The sequence below is a fragment of the Populus alba genome, chromosome 9 (assembly GCF_005239225.2).
Source record: "Populus alba chromosome 9, ASM523922v2, whole genome shotgun sequence".
Taxonomy (NCBI): domain Eukaryota; kingdom Viridiplantae; phylum Streptophyta; class Magnoliopsida; order Malpighiales; family Salicaceae; genus Populus; species Populus alba.
Window position 1 is genome coordinate 11,750,273 of NC_133292.1, and position 15,362 is coordinate 11,765,634.

General features: G+C 33.5%; 3 protein-coding genes across 4 annotated transcripts; all 3 read right to left on the reverse strand.

The window, feature by feature from the left end:
- Positions 1–4,230: 4,230 nt before the first annotated feature.
- LOC118045503 (uncharacterized) lies at positions 4,231–9,695 on the reverse strand. 2 transcript variants are annotated; one of them, XM_035054162.2, is made up of 19 exons: positions 9,418–9,695; positions 9,306–9,343; positions 9,182–9,204; positions 8,985–9,091; positions 8,850–8,901; positions 8,569–8,653; positions 7,726–7,816; positions 7,119–7,157; positions 6,913–6,980; positions 6,769–6,831; positions 6,582–6,637; positions 6,428–6,501; positions 6,082–6,174; positions 5,886–5,987; positions 5,614–5,694; positions 5,308–5,399; positions 5,160–5,175; positions 4,750–4,860; positions 4,231–4,649 (listed from the first exon to the last, which is right to left on the reverse strand). In XM_035054162.2, exons 1-19 carry the CDS (start codon positions 9,529–9,531, stop codon positions 4,548–4,550), a joined length of 1,407 nt encoding a protein of 468 aa, XP_034910053.1. In that variant the 5' UTR covers positions 9,532–9,695; the 3' UTR covers positions 4,231–4,547. The 2 variants fall into 2 exon arrangements, with proteins under 2 accessions (XP_034910053.1, XP_073267597.1); XM_073411496.1 differs by lacking the exon at positions 9,306–9,343.
- Positions 9,696–10,267: 572 nt separating this feature from the next.
- Positions 10,268–11,156, reverse strand: LOC118045504 (18.1 kDa class I heat shock protein). Its single transcript, XM_035054163.2, has one exon. It carries the CDS (start codon positions 10,899–10,901, stop codon positions 10,419–10,421), a length of 483 nt encoding a protein of 160 aa, XP_034910054.1. The 5' UTR covers positions 10,902–11,156; the 3' UTR covers positions 10,268–10,418.
- Positions 11,157–12,804: 1,648 nt separating this feature from the next.
- LOC118045505 (18.1 kDa class I heat shock protein) lies at positions 12,805–13,694 on the reverse strand. The gene has a single exon (XM_035054164.2). The coding sequence runs from the start codon at positions 13,477–13,479 to the stop codon at positions 13,003–13,005; it is 477 nt and encodes a 158-aa protein (XP_034910055.1). The 5' UTR covers positions 13,480–13,694; the 3' UTR covers positions 12,805–13,002.
- Between the last annotated feature and the right edge of the window lie 1,668 nt (positions 13,695–15,362).

A 15,362-nucleotide genomic window follows, 5' to 3' on the forward strand; every position in this document is an offset into this window, starting at 1 on the left:
AAACACTAAATTCTATATAAACGTTAATCGAAACTAAATCTAATTTCAAAATGATTTTAAATATACACCCCTTTAAGACGGCCTCGCAATTGGATTTGATGACCCCTTGTGTTTTTTTTTTTTTTTTTTTTTTTTGAACATACTCGGTCTTCACTGCATCCTCGTGGTATCAATAATTTTCCTGTTTTTGTGGCAGGGCAGCTTTATATATAGATAAGGAGTTTTTGTCAATGTTTTAAGGTGAAAAAATAGAAGGAACAAAACTTTCCTTTCGTATAAGGAAACGATGCATTATGCTGGCTACTAATGCTAGGGTAGTTGTGCACGCCATGGAAGGTTCATTACCTCACCCATTTGGCATTGATTAAGAAATATGAGTCATGACTCGGCCGAGGTCAACTCCAACAACACCCACTTCCATGGCATCTTGCCTAGCTATCAAGGAAGGCCAGCCGAAACCGCGTAGCAGCTACATTTTAATTAGGTTATGGGAGAGCTTGATTTTGCTGTTAACACGGGCCACAAAGGAAAGGTTGAAGAATTTAGCTGACTCGGTAGGTTGCCCAGTACTACAAGTTAACTACATAACTGCAATGAAATGAAGATATTTTATTTAATAAACAGCTTGATGTAATTGGTTTGTAATTGACACAATATTAAATCGATGCTTGTTGGTATTACAGTCAAGCCAAACTTGTAAAGATTTATGAATTTTTTTTTAGCTTTAATTTTTTTATTTTTTTATGTTTTTGAATTATTTTGATGTTCTGATATTAAAAATAAATCTAAATGTTTTAAAAAATATATTATTTTAATACATGAAAAAACACTTTAAAAAAATAATCTTTATCACATTTACAAACATATCTAAGCTTTGGTTCAGATGATTTCCATGTAATTTTTCACTCATTTCATTCTCAATCCCAGAGTTTAGCCAAATATATATAAACCTTGTCTTGCAGAATGTGAACAAGCAACAGGTTGAAAGATGCCTTTAATTTGTTTTGCAAGTACTGACACATAATTTTAAACCAAAAACTCTATTTTTTAGATTTAACAACTGAATTTTATATCGGAAATATTGCAGAAAAAATAATAATTTAAAGCTAAAATAAATCTAGAAATTTCCAAAATATGGTTGTGACGGAGCTTACAAAAGTAAAGTAGGAATTTAAGAAATTTCCGGTCCCTTGCCAAGAAGAAGCCAAATTCAAACACCACCAACTAGGTAAATGGCTCGGCCTTTGTATCCACGAAATGCAAGCACGAGTTGATTTTTTCCAAGGTCAACCCTCTCAATTTCATGTCATAAACAATGCTCCAGCCTCCGGTCTATACGCTTTGCTTATGCTCTACTTCTGCTCTAATCTCCAGTCAAAGGAAACAGCCATTTAATATATATATATATATGTTGGCAACCCCTTTGTCTTGGAACAAGTCTCAAAGCAAAGATCTGACTGTGTGGGAAATGGTTCGCCGTAGTCTTGGTGCCGGATAGGCTGTAGCGTCTACCAGGGACCAGAGAGTTGCATTCTTTCTGGGACATGGAAGTGCACCAGACGCTGATGAGGAGCCTAGCTCATCAAAACACGAGTTATTCAAGGTGAAAACTCTGGAATTGCGAGGTGCTGGTGGTGCTAAAGGTGGAGAGGGATTTTCTACTAACTGATGATCATCCTCCATTTGATTCCTATTCTCAAGGTCCAGGTATTGATGTATTTTCGCATGTGTTACTGTTTGGGTTCAATTTCCATGAATAAAAATTGTTAGGGTTCAGTTTGAATCCTATTTTTATAATAAATCTCCTTTTTCCATGTTCTGTTATCTATTTTTGCAGAAAGCGGAGAAAGATCTTCTCCTAATTTATATTCAGACTTCCATGAAAATTAATTTGTTACTCCAATGATGTGTTCGTGAATTTAGGTGTTTGTTTTCAAAGCTTTTGATTATTTGGAAAAATCTTAGTCTTCGATTAATACACAAACTAACTTGAAAATATCTTTATCATCAAACCAAAAGAAAAAAACCTTCAGAGCTATCTCAACTGTGTTTTACGATATATTTAAGAAGATGATCAATATCTCCTTCTGAAGGTAAATCCTTTACCCAGAGATTTTTTCTTGAAATATATTTCTCTTTAATATTATGATGTAACATTCGTTTGGAACATAATTCTTACACCAATAAGATCGTGACATATGTATATTGGTGGAATGGGAAGGAAATCAATTTAATTGGAAATCTATATCACTACTGCTGGATAATTTCTGATATATTTTTAAACAAAAGTGTGTTAGACGAAAGATGTATATTTCTTCCTATGCATAGGCATCGTTGAATAAGTATTTTTGGCGACGAAGCCTTATTCGCCACCAAAACCCTCTTCTCATCTTGTGAGTTCTTCTTCACCGAAGACTCCTATATTCAAGTTTCTCAAGGAGGCTCTTACTGACCAGATTTGTCTCCATAGAAACAAGGCCAAAAATAGTTGTCCTTGCGCTGTCCAACGGTGACCAAATTTGATTCATTGGCGATGGAGGTGATAAGATAAAAAATGAGGTTCCCTTTTTTAATTTAATTGTTATGGATTATGTAATCAAAGCAGGGATCCTCTTAATTGAATTTAATTTAGAAATTTTTATGAAATTTTGTATTTAAAACTATTTTGAGTGTTAAAAATTGAGTTTCAAATCACATTTCATCTCTAAAAATTATACAAAAACAAACAAGAGGTCAACCCTTCTAAGAAATTAATTAATGTTAAAAACTAGCTTCCAGGAAATATTCATATTTTTTTTCAGAAATATTTAAAGGAATAAGATGAAAATAATAAGATTAATATATATATATATATATATATATATATATATATAAACAAAATGAATTGAACAATTTGAACTTATTTATCAATTGAATCAAATTACAATAAAGAATTTATTTCAAACATGTAACATCAAAATTTAAACCTTGGCATATTTTAAACCAAAACTTGGATTTATATATTCATCTATATCCCACATGAAATTAATCCCTAATACTAATATGATTGAGCCTTAACTACTGTTGGAACTTGAGTTTTAATTAAACAGTGATGGATCCAAGTTTGAAATTAGATTAGATCTTCAAACTGAATGTATTAAAAGTTACATAAAATATTGGACCTAAAAATATGAAACCACCTTGATATCATCTAATTTGTATAATTAAGTAAGTAATTGAGTACATTATTATAAGAAGAAAAAACAGATGACCTAGTAAAAAACCTAAATTAAACCAATAAAATCCAGTCAATTAATCTGTCTACTTTTTTTACAGAACAAACTAATTTTGACCCATTTGTTTAAGAAAATAATTATGTTGACTTTCTTTTAAAAAACAAACTAGTTTTTACCCATTTGTTTAAGATAAAAAATTAAGTTGACCCGAGCCTTGCAGACCCTCAGTAACTTTCCCAAAATCTTTCTTTTTTAAAAAAAGAAAAAAAAGAAAATGATCATTACTCTTTTAACTATTTTATGTCTATTTAATTAATTCAGATTTAGAATTGTATTATAATTTCTATTAATAAAAAGATTAAACATAATCATATATTATTGCTATAAAACTGAGTTTAATTTTGTAAGTAATACCATGTGTGACAACGGGCCTCAAATTTGCTAGGATAACGATAAAGAATTTTCCACGTTCACAAAAATGGTTGCAGGCTGCATGCTATAATAAAGGAATGGAAATGACAATAACGCATGAATTCTTCTAATAAAGATAAAATAATAATTAAAATAATAAAGATTAAATTTTAAAAAAAAAAAAAAATTAAAATAATAATAATTAACATCTCATAAATTATATCAAATAAAATAAGTAACAATAAAAAAAATAAGGATCAAATATAATAGATAAAAAATTTCAATAAAAAAATGATAAGAAAAAAAGCAAATAACAAATATAAAAATAAAATAAAATTAATATAAAAATAAAATTTTAAAAGCTGAAAATTAAAAAATAAATATTTAAACAATAAAAAGTTTGAGGATCAAATTCGATATAATCAACAAATAATATGATATTTTTAAATTTTTTACAATTTCCAGGAAAGTGTTTTCCACCAAATTTTTTAGAAAAATACTTTTCTGAAAACCAAGTTAAAATTTTCTGATTGAAAAGTGTTTTCCATTAATTAATTTTTCTAACGGCAAACAAACACAGAAAAATAATTTTTCAGAAATTACATTCCAGAAAACAAATATAGATGCATCTTTAAATCACTTCGAGAAAGCAGTGTGAATGTTCAAGATGTTCAATGTGAGATACAATTCACCTCTCATCATGCTTCGTCTCTCTAATCCCTCCTACATTCGCAATGATGACAAGAACACCAGCTCAATCTCATGAAGATCATGCGGGTACAGGGATACCTGGATCTACACTGCTTTCCGCTATTAACCAGGTATATTATGTTCCCTCAAAATGTTGAAAAAAAGAAATCATCTTACATTCATTTTTCCTTGCTAGATAGAATGGACAGACAATCTACACTTTGTTAAACCTTACATTCGTCGTTTCTTCTTCTCTGGAGTTGCATGTACTTGCGCCTTAATCCCATACTTGTTTAGCTGGAAGTTTTCAAAAGCCTCAGAGATTGCTCCTACCTGTTACATGATGTTCAGAAAAAGAAATGTTACTGGAAATAGTATGATATGGTTAGGCATCCATTTGCAATCAAACTACTATGTCATTTGGATCTCAAACCAGTTCAGGCTTTTTGGCGTAGACCCTGACTATCATATCTTGAAAGCATGTAGGCAGCAGGTGACTGATGCGATCATCAGGTATGGAAAACTTTTCTTCACTCTCATAATCCTAAACAGGAGAGAAGAAAAAGAAATAAAACCATGTGTAAAAAATTGAATATTGTATGGGTTCTGGCTTGAGCATATAATAATGTTGAGTTCCACTCTAATCCTCTCCTAAACGTTCATCTAATTCATTACTTTTAGATGATAAAAACTCCTGCAACTTTGATGACAGTGTGAAAATGCCATCAACTAGGCAGAATCGTGAACAAAAGTCAGATGGTCATTTTAGGGACCAGATAACATCCAAGTAAACTAAAACTAGAGTGCATGACAGATTGAGGTTAACAAAGTAGATTAGATTACCTTGAAAAAACTGATTCTGCAGAAGATTACAAGTACCAAACAAAGAGAAACAAAAATTAGTAGAATTTACTGTTCAACCCAAAATTACAACAAAAAAGTGATGCCGTGTTCAAATATAAAATAGTTTCCCTTGTACTTTGTCAAGTACCTTTCAAGAGGATTATGCCTTCCACGAGTCAAATCAATCCTCACATTGCTTACAGCAACATCCTCCTCCTTCAGTAGCACCCCGCCATTTTTCTGCCAAAAAAAAAATAGCCTATATAGTAAAAGTTGTGCTCGGCACACACAAGAAAGGGAAATTTGACATACCCAACCCCCCAAACACACACACACACACACACACGATAAATGGGGAAAGGAAGAAGCAGCAGCAAGCACACTCCCATATTGTATGGAAATGTTTGTGCGATGACCTTAATTCTCAAAGCATAAAATGAAAGGTGTGTAAAACCTGGGAACAAACAATATCCTGTGCAGTGACGTCTTTGAAATTTTCTATCTTGTCCCTTGGAACAGCATACTCATTGCAAAACTGCCACAAGGAAAAGGGAATTGCTTAAACTTCACCACCCACACACCGTATCTGAAACCGTAGTGTAAAAAGCATGCTAGCATCACATGCAAATACATGAATTACTATGCTTCCTTCAAAACAATTAACAACCAAAATAAAAGGCAAATTATATTATTTAAAGAAAGTGCTAAACAGCATAAATTCACTACCTGGTAAAGATTTCTCGTGCGTATGCGTCGGATCAAATTCCTGGATTCCCTTAGTTGTTGGTTTGGAGCTGTCTCGATAGTTTTGATTATTGAATCATCTAGCTGCATCCTCGATAACAAGCAAAGCACAACATTATCTTATAATAGGAAATAAAACTATTCACCCCAGCTTCTTATAGAAAACAGCTTTCATTACCTTCCAGTATTCTGAAGGATCTTCAATGAAAGATGAAATTTGCAGATAATCATTTGCTTCCACCAAGGCATCTACAATCATCAGCTCTATAGCCTGCAATAGCATTAACATCATAATAGCCGCTTTGATCTTCAAATCAAGTGAGGAAAATGAGCAATAGAACAAAAGGAAAAAAAATAATAACTTGACAGGTAAAGAAAAAGAAGGAAAGAAATGTCACAGGGAAAACATGTCAACATGACAGAAGCAGCTGAAGAATACTACACTTTTCTGTTCTTTTTTTTTTTTTTTTGAGATTAGAAGGGACGTGCCACCATAGAAGACAATAACCAATCCTAGTTTATACCTTTACTTTTGGGTGAACATAAACTGTGCGGTAAAGATCCGCACGAGTAGCAAACAACTTATGGACAGTGAGATCTGCCAAAATACCCAAAATTACGAAAATGACAATAAAGACCATAATTAAATTTCTTCATGGATGGATAGAAGATACTAACACTCCTTGGCGCGATAACAAATCTCATCACCCATAACTCGCATTGTCTGCATCAACCTACAAAATGAAGAGCATATAGCACTGGAAAACTATTCCAAAATATTACTGATGCTTTGCTAGGTAATAAATTGTATTAATGCACCAGCTGCAGAAAAAAAAAAAACTGACTTAGGGATATTAACAAAAACCTCTGAAACTCAAAACTGCATCCCAGACCGCAAGCTCGGCTGTCACGGACAATATAATCAAACCTGTATATCAACAGTATCATCAATCAAAAGATGAAATGTAGCACATAATTTAGTAATGGAAAATCCCTAAACTTCACTCACTTGTCCACATCAACTCCATTTCGACCATTCGCAACAATATCATACAAAAAGCGCTTCTCACCTGCATCCTGCACATCAAAGCAAACCCATAAATGTTGAAAATAAAACTAAGATGATAAAAAAACAATATGTTTCAACAAGTTTCTTTCACCCCCATTTTATCAATATTTTGCAACATGATGGAGCACCTAGAAAAAAGACCTTACATTTTTTCGTCCTGATCCTGAGCTAGCTAGTATCATCTCCTGTAAATAAATGCAAAGTATATATAAAAATCATGACAAAAAGAAAAAAACTCACAAATTTTTTTTGTTTTTCATCCTACAAAGTCCATGAACCACGTTACTTTATCAAAATGATAAGGAAATGTAGGAAATGTGATGAGAACATACAAGGATCAGATTACAAGATGGATGTCTAGATGAGAAAAAATGGAAGGCCCAAACTATCATCACAGGTGCACATACGAGCCTATAAATTAGTGTAGCATGACCTTACACGCATATTATAATTTGAACTGTGGGCATAGCTTCCATGCATGTGATCTAGAAATACGTAGAGGAGCTTCCAAACATGTTAAGAGATTAGAATAATATGATATACAGTATATATGGCTCAAATTACTGTTGAAGCATCAATTAGAGAGCGAAAGACCCTTTATAAGATCCATTGTTTCTTTCAAAAAGTCAATCCACACCTTGTCTTTTGATTTTACTTCACATGATTCATTGAACCTGTAGCTTGCATGTGAATGCTGGTCATGTATTCACAAAAGATAATGTGAATTAGAATTTCCAAAAAATATCAAATTACCTTAACTTTTCTCATCATTTCAGAGTCAACGTCTATATTGTGCTTATCAACAATATGATCAACCATTTTTGTTGACATTTGCTCATGTGACCTGGTAAGTATAACAATGTCATAAACAGATATTGAAATGATTTTTGAAATAATATATAAGAAAAGAAGAAGAAGAAGCAAACACATTCAAGCTTTGTTACCTTTTTATCTATTAAGAAACAATATTTTAAACACTAAGATTCAGGAGAACAAATTCACACAAAGAAAAGCAAGCAAAAGACCTAAAGACCCATTCAGATTTGTTATTTTGGAGTATAGGTTCAGTATTTAACATATAGTGGTTGGATAAAGCTTAAAAGGCAGTAAAGTTATTGATTAGGAAAAAAAACACTCAAGTGGACTGGTTTAGCTATATATCTCTTAGGAGTTTTTGCAACTACCTTTTCATAAGAAGATTAAAGGAATTTATGGTAAATAAAACGTGACAATTCAATACATCCAATTTTATTAGAGTTATAATATGAGGAAAATAAAAACAATGTGAAGAACATTCATGAGGGAGAGTTAAATGTTTAATGTTAGTACCTTCATTAATTAGTAGATTCCAAGTGGCAACATCTCCCTGGGTTCATTTTAACACTTGTCGAGTTCTGATTGGCTAATATGGTGACTTGACAACAATTAATCCATTGGATTGATTTAGTCTTGCACCTATATAGATAGATTTCTGGAATGGAGGTCGTTTCTCAAAAATTAACCCCTCAAATTTAGGCTTCTAATTCTAAGGCATCCATCCAACAATTGATTTGTATAATCACAACACACACACGCTTTCTAAGATGTAAAATGTACCATTCCGTGCCCTTCATAACCAGAGGGAGAAACTCGGATTGAAACAAGTGACTGAAGGGACCGTGACCCACATCATGTAGAAGTCCTACAAATTGAATAAAAAAATTACAAAACAAAAAACCTTAACACCAGCTAACATTAAAGAGAAGCACTTGCCTTGCATTTGGTTAGTGTCCTATAACAAAACAAACAGGATAGAAACATGTTTGGTTGGGAAGACAAAGATATGAAAATAAATCTTTCTCCGGGGCAACAACGCTATATATAACATGTTGAACTACCTGCAAGTTTCACCGTCTGAATATCAAAATTATCAATACCTAGCTCCAAACCCTGCAATCATCAGTAGCAAATATGAAAAATAAAAACACTGCAATTAAGAGGATAGGTGCTAGGTAGGTGTATGACTCTATTACCTGGTACTTTTTGAGCATTTGAACAGCTTCACCAGCAAGCCAATACACGCCGAGAGAGTGTTCGAACCTGGTATGCACAGCCCCAGGATAAACCATATGCGCAGCACCTGAGACACCCGGAAACCGTAACTAATTTTCATAATTAAAAAATAATTAAATAAGAAAGTTAATTTTCAGGAAAAGAACACAGAACTCACCAAGTTGTTTAAGGTCCCGCAGCCTGTAACAAATAAATAAATAAATAGACAAGCATTAAGTGAAATTGCATAATTCAGGAAAGAAATTATATATGAAAAAACAAAAATAAATAAAAAGCAAAACCTTTGAAACTGCTCTGTATCAATGAACTTTAAAGAGAGCTGCAGTCCAGGGAAAAAAAATTAAAAAAAATGAAAAAAAAATAATTACAGAGAGAGAAAGGTAGTAAGGGTACCGGATCGAGGTAAATGTTGCCGTGGACATTATCGTGGACGTGTTTGGATAGTCGGGTATTTGAAAAATCGGAAACTGGAGGCAGTGGGAGTTCTTCGTTGCTATAAGCTCCCATTTTCTTCAGTGGAAATAAGTGGTGGATTTTTTTATTTTTTTGGAATGTAAAGCCTAAAGAGATGAAGCCCTGCAGAATTTAATTTTATACCCTGACAGTCCGAGACAGATGGGAATTTATTAATGGAGAGTTCGCTTGCTTACGAGGGTTTTCTTTAAAAAAAAAAGGGAGGAGGTTTTGTTTATATTCCAGGAAAAAGGATTTGTTGGGTAGGAGGCCGTAGCTGCCTCGCTAGTGACATTTTGGGCCCTTTGCTACACTTGTAACGAAATCCAGCACATGGGCTGGTATACTAGACGTCAGTGGTAGGTACAAGACGGAGAATCGTGTAATTTGGACCATAAAAAAAGAAAAGCTAAAATTGGTGATTTTTCTTCACCTTTTGAAGTCCAAGAAATATCCAATTTACCTGTTTAAGGTGGAGATGTAACTTATTTTTTATTAAAAGAATTTTAAAAAATCATTCATTAATTTTCTGAAAATATTTATAATTCGAAAATATAAATTTGTTTTGTCTTATTATTAACATTTTATTGTTCAGCAATAAGACACAAGCTTGATTCAAATTATTTGTAACGAAAAATGGCACTTCTTTCGTTCCCAGCTGGTTCTCCAAGTATTTATTGCCCTTTTGGCTGATGAATTTGTCCTATCAAACAGGAGCTCATGTTATTGCCGTCAATGTATCCAGATCACGGGTTAATCATGTAAATCAATAATCTCAAAGTTCAGAAAATCACAAGGAAGACAGGAAATTTGATTAACAAAACTGTAATCTTACATTGCAATACACTGAAGGCATGTGAATGCTAACATGGAGACCAAGATTCCTAGTATAGTTTATAAAGAACAACACATACAGATGTTACAAGTAAGGATTGATTGTCTCATTCAGAGATTTCAACAGTCTTGACATCATGTTTCTCGACTTCATCCTTAGGCACGGTGACAGTAAGAACCCCATTCTCCATTGAAGCCTTAATTTGGTCCATCTTGGCATTCTCAGGCAGCCGAAACCTCCTCGAGAACTTGCCACTGCTACGCTCCACACGATGCCATGTGTCGTTCTTGTCTTCCTTCTCCACGTTCCTCTGTCCGCTAATCTGGAGCACTCTGTCATCTTCAATTTCTACCTTTACCTCCTCCTTTTTAAGCCCCGGAAGATCTGCCTTGAAGACATGGGCTTCTGGGGTCTCTCTCCAATCAATGCGGGTGTTGACAAAAGCTGGATTTTCACCAGAAAGGAGAGAGTTTGAAGAGGAAATGAAAGGGGTTAAGTCCTTGAATGGATCCCAGATGTCTAATGATGAGAATGGATCGAAGATGCTGCTGACTCGTTGGTTGTCAAAGAAGTTTGGAATCAATGCCATCTCTCTCTTCTTTCTTTGTCGGATACAATCTTTTGGTTTGATGACTAGCTGGGGAATTCTCGATTGCCTCTTGTTCTCAGATTTTTCTTGATGATGTGAGAACGATGAGACAGGTCTGGTATACTTATAAGACGTAAAGGAGGAATCTGGTTTGTTCTGGACAATGGAGTGAGAACTGATTGTGGAACATTCTGGGTCCAACGTCGGATTAAGAACTGGAAGTTCGATGAGCTTTCTAGTAAATTCTTCATCTTTACGGCCGTGGATTGAAATTTATGGACTTGTTCGATAGGGTTTTGAACCTCCAATGGGCTCAAACCCATGTCTCCCTTATTTTGCTTTTAGGCCCCTATAATCTACATGACATTAATTGAGGTTTTTTTATTAAAAAAAATAGAGTTAACTGACTAGCATAAAGTCAATTTAAATTCAAAATATTGAATCTAACAAAGTTGTTGATGATTCCATTTTAGTTTTTGTTTTTTTTTTATTAGTTTTCGTTATTGATAAATAACCTTTTAAAACTATTCATCATATATTTTTCTCAAATCATTTTATTTAAGATTATAATTCAATTTTTAAAAATTAAAAATTTAATTTAAGTTTAATGATTGTTTTGAAGATATACTATCAACGTTGTTAATTTATCAAGTTAAATTAGATTAAACGAAGTTGTTAATGATCTTATTTTAATTGCTTTTTTTTTCTAGGATTAGTTGTCATTATTGATAAATAACTTTTTAAAATTATTCATCATATTTTTTTCTCACTTCATTCTATTTAAGATTATAATTCAAATCTTAAAACTTAAAAAAATCTTTAAGTTTGATGATTATTTTGAAAATATAATATCAACATTTTTTATCATTAAACAATGTTTAATATTGCGTTTTGAAAGTTTTTTTTTAAAAAAAATTATTTTAAATTAATATATTTTTGATGTATTTATATTATGTGTAATATTAAAAATATATTTTTTAAAAAAATATATTATTTTAATATATTTTAATTAAAATATTACAACAAATGTTATCGCTGGCGTGTGGAAACGTTTTGGAAATCTGGTATTTGCAAAATAGGAAATTGGAGATAAAGATGGTCTTTCATTTCCGTAAGCTCCCATTTACAAGACGTAAACCTTCTGGTCAAGGAATTAAATAACCATGAAAATATTGGGTATGTCATTTATCTCTACCATCCCGATGAGTTGGTAGTGGAAACCTAGAAGAGGATTTTCCATGATTAACAATGACATCGCATGGGTTGAGATATAAATTTTCTAGTGGATGTGATCACAAATTTGTAAGAATAACTTGAAAACGTCAAGAAAAAAAACTTCTCACTACCGTCTGCGTTCTTCAAGGTGAAAACTCCAGATTTAAGAGGAGGGGGAGACGGAAATGGTGGCACGCAGGGGGGAGCAGGCTCTCCATTGTTAACTGGTAAAATCTGCATTAATTCAATATTTTCTGATGGGCGTCAACCTGAATGCAAATTGTGAGTGTGATGAAGCGTCTGTTAGTTTTACTTTGTACAAGCAATAAAAACAAATCTGTAGTTTTGTTGATTGGCTTCGAACTTGGTCCCGTTATGTTGAATATATCCGTTCGAAATATATTCCATTTTTGTTTTGAATTACCAATTTTACATCATAAAAACAAAAATAGACATTTCAAAGAGGAAAATTGTCAAATCTGTCCGAGAATTAATCCAGGAAAAGGCCTCGTTCGAATTTGAATCAAATCACTAAAATCATGAATTGTACCATATCAATACCTAAACTAAATCAATTAAAAATTCAATTAAGCTAGAGTTTCGAGTCTTAAATTTGTAGGATTAAGCTGGTAGACCGGATTGGGTTAACAAATATGCTTCACGGAAGTGAAAGAGTGAACATGAAAAAGAAAAGAAAGAAACACATCGGGATGAAAAATTTTATTAGCAAAATTGTTGTGTTATGTAATACATTGAACACTTTTGTGCATGTTAACAGGGAGACCAGAACTTCCAACTACTTGAGAAAAACAAACACACAAAAGAACCATAATTCTTACAAACAGGGGATATTAACCAATAGGTATCCAATAGGCATCTGTCTCCTTCAACCAAAGATTTCAATTGCCTTGACTTCAGGTTTCTTGACTTCCTCTTTAGGCACGGTGACAGTAAGAACCCCATTCTCCATTGAAGCCTTAACCTGATCCATCTTGGCATTCTCAGGCAACCTAAACCTCCTCGAGAACTTGCCACTACTACGCTCCGCACGATGCCATGTGTCGTTCTTGTCTTCCTTCTCCACGCTCCTCTCTCCGCTAATCTGGAGGACTCTGCCATCTTCAATCTCAACCTTCACCTCCTCCTTCTTAAGCCCTGGAAGATCTGCCTTGAAGACATGGGCTTCTGGGGTCTCTTTCCAATCAATGCGGGTGTTAACAAAAGCTGAATTTTCACGAGAGATGAGGGAATTAGAGGAAGTGAAAGGGAAGTCCTCGAGTGGATTCCAAGTGTCGAAAGCAGAGAATGGGTCCAAAACGATACCGCCTCGTCGATTATTAAAGAAGCTTGGAACCATTGCCATCTTCTTTTTCAGAGAATCAATATCTGCTGGGTTGCTGCTAATATTTTGATTGCTTCTTCTAGTTCTTGATTTTTACGTGAGAGAGACAGTTACAGAACAAGTCGGGTATTTATAAGAAGTAAAGGAGGCATCTGGTTTGTTCTGGACGATCGAAGTTGTACGCCGATGAAGAAAGATTCTCGAGGGCAACCAAAAACATCAGATAAAAATTAGAAGATTGACGAACTTTCTCGTAAATTCCAGAATCCTCTCGGGTGTGAATTGAAATGTGTGGATTTGGTATTCAATTGGGTCTGACTTATTAATGGGCCGAAAGCCTTTGTTTTTCTTTTTTTGGTCTACTAATCATATAAATGTTGTTCCGTAAGGACCCAATCGATGGCCCAAGGTAGTCATGAAATAATGAGGTCCAAGTCAACATGGCCGAGAAACTCACACGACTCAGAGCCCAAAACATATCAGGGAATTTTCCTAAGCAGCTATAATTGTCTTCTTCTGTAATCAGAAAATAATTACATTTGAAGTATACTCTATATTGAAGTTCAAACTTCGAAATGAGCAAGAATCTACAAAATATACTACAGGGAAGCCGAGTTAAAAAGAAACATGATAGGGGCAGTGTCTGGATTGCAGTTAGATTGTGATTTAGAGAATTTTTTAATTAATTGTTGTTTGAAATTAATTTTTATATTGTTTTTATGTGTGTTTTTAATATATTTTTATTATTTTAATATATTTTAAAACAAAAAACATTTTAAAAAGTAATTTTACTACACCTCAAACAGATAAATTGGGTTGTGTTCCTGATTTTTATTTTAAATTGTTACTCATACTGCATTTCATACGTGACACATGAAGGAGAGAGGTGAAAGCAGAAGATGCAAATTCCAATTGATTATGCATCTATCTAAGGTTGATATTATAGTTAGTCATATAATTTATTACCTTCGCAAATTGTAGAATGTCAGTCCATTTACACCGACATCTAAATAAATAAATTACATTGGAAAAGAAGCCAAAAAAAAATAAAAATATTCTAGAAATCTATGGTTTTGATTTTTCCTTCAATTTCTCAGAGACCAAACACAATATGTCGAATATTTTTGAATGTGCGTGAAGTTTGGTGCAGTGGTTAAAAACTGGGAGGAAGAAGGAATTTACTTGCCTGGACAAATACGCCAGAACGATGTCGCATGACATCTGGGCCGGTGCTAGAATTTTTTTTATTTTTATCGTAAATCCAAGCAGAGGGCCTGAAAACACAGATCACAGAGTCCAAGCAACAGTATTGGAGCCCGTCCAAGGTTCAATTAATTGAAGGGAAATAAACAAATTTATTTTGACGTCGGCTAACTATGTTTTTGTTTTTTTTATTCGATGATGAAAAGTATTGTCAGAGCAGTTAAAATTAATTTTTTAAAAAATAATTCTATGACACATCATTTATATCGACTTAGTGTATTAAAATAACCCGGATGCTATCCTAAGATTTGAATTAAAGATTTAGAAGAATAAAACATATATTTTTTATATTGACTTTATGTATTAAAATAACCCGGAAGGAAGGGGACACCAAAACTGCATTTTTCTGGGCACATTTGCCTGTTCTTTTAGGACCCAAACGTACGAGGGCTTCAAGAGTGTCCTTATTCAAGTTGTCCTTAAGTCCGTGTCCTAAAACCTACTGTCCCAGTCCTAAATGGAGCAGCAGGCAACCGCACTCGATAGGATGTGGAGCCTTATTTTTTAACCTTGACTAAATACCAACAACTCTTGTTAACGTTTGGGACGTACAAACAAGAAGACGTGTACTCAACAATTATTCCCTGCACGAAGGATTTGCTCTTTCTGTCGGTAGGGTAAAATAAGCAACAGGGTGAATT

What these genes read in the sequence shown, in the direction of transcription:
- LOC118045505 (XM_035054164.2), bottom strand. Translation starts at nt 13,479, where the DNA reads ATGGCAATGGTTCCAAGCTTCTTTAATAATCGACGAGGCGGTATCGTT.
- LOC118045503 (XM_035054162.2), bottom strand. Translation starts at nt 9,531, where the DNA reads ATGGGAGCTTATAGCAACGAAGAACTCCCACTGCCTCCAGTTTCCGAT. An exon ending in AAATGATGAGAAAAGTTAAG is followed by an intron (nt 7,158 to 7,725) that starts GTAATTTGATAT and finishes ATTTATTTACAG; the next exon opens with GAGATGATACTAGCTAGCTC. An exon ending in ATGTTCACCCAAAAGTAAAG is followed by an intron (nt 6,175 to 6,427) that starts GTATAAACTAGG and finishes ATGCTATTGCAG; the next exon opens with GCTATAGAGCTGATGATTGT.
- LOC118045504 (XM_035054163.2), bottom strand. Translation starts at nt 10,901, where the DNA reads ATGGCATTGATTCCAAACTTCTTTGACAACCAACGAGTCAGCAGCATC.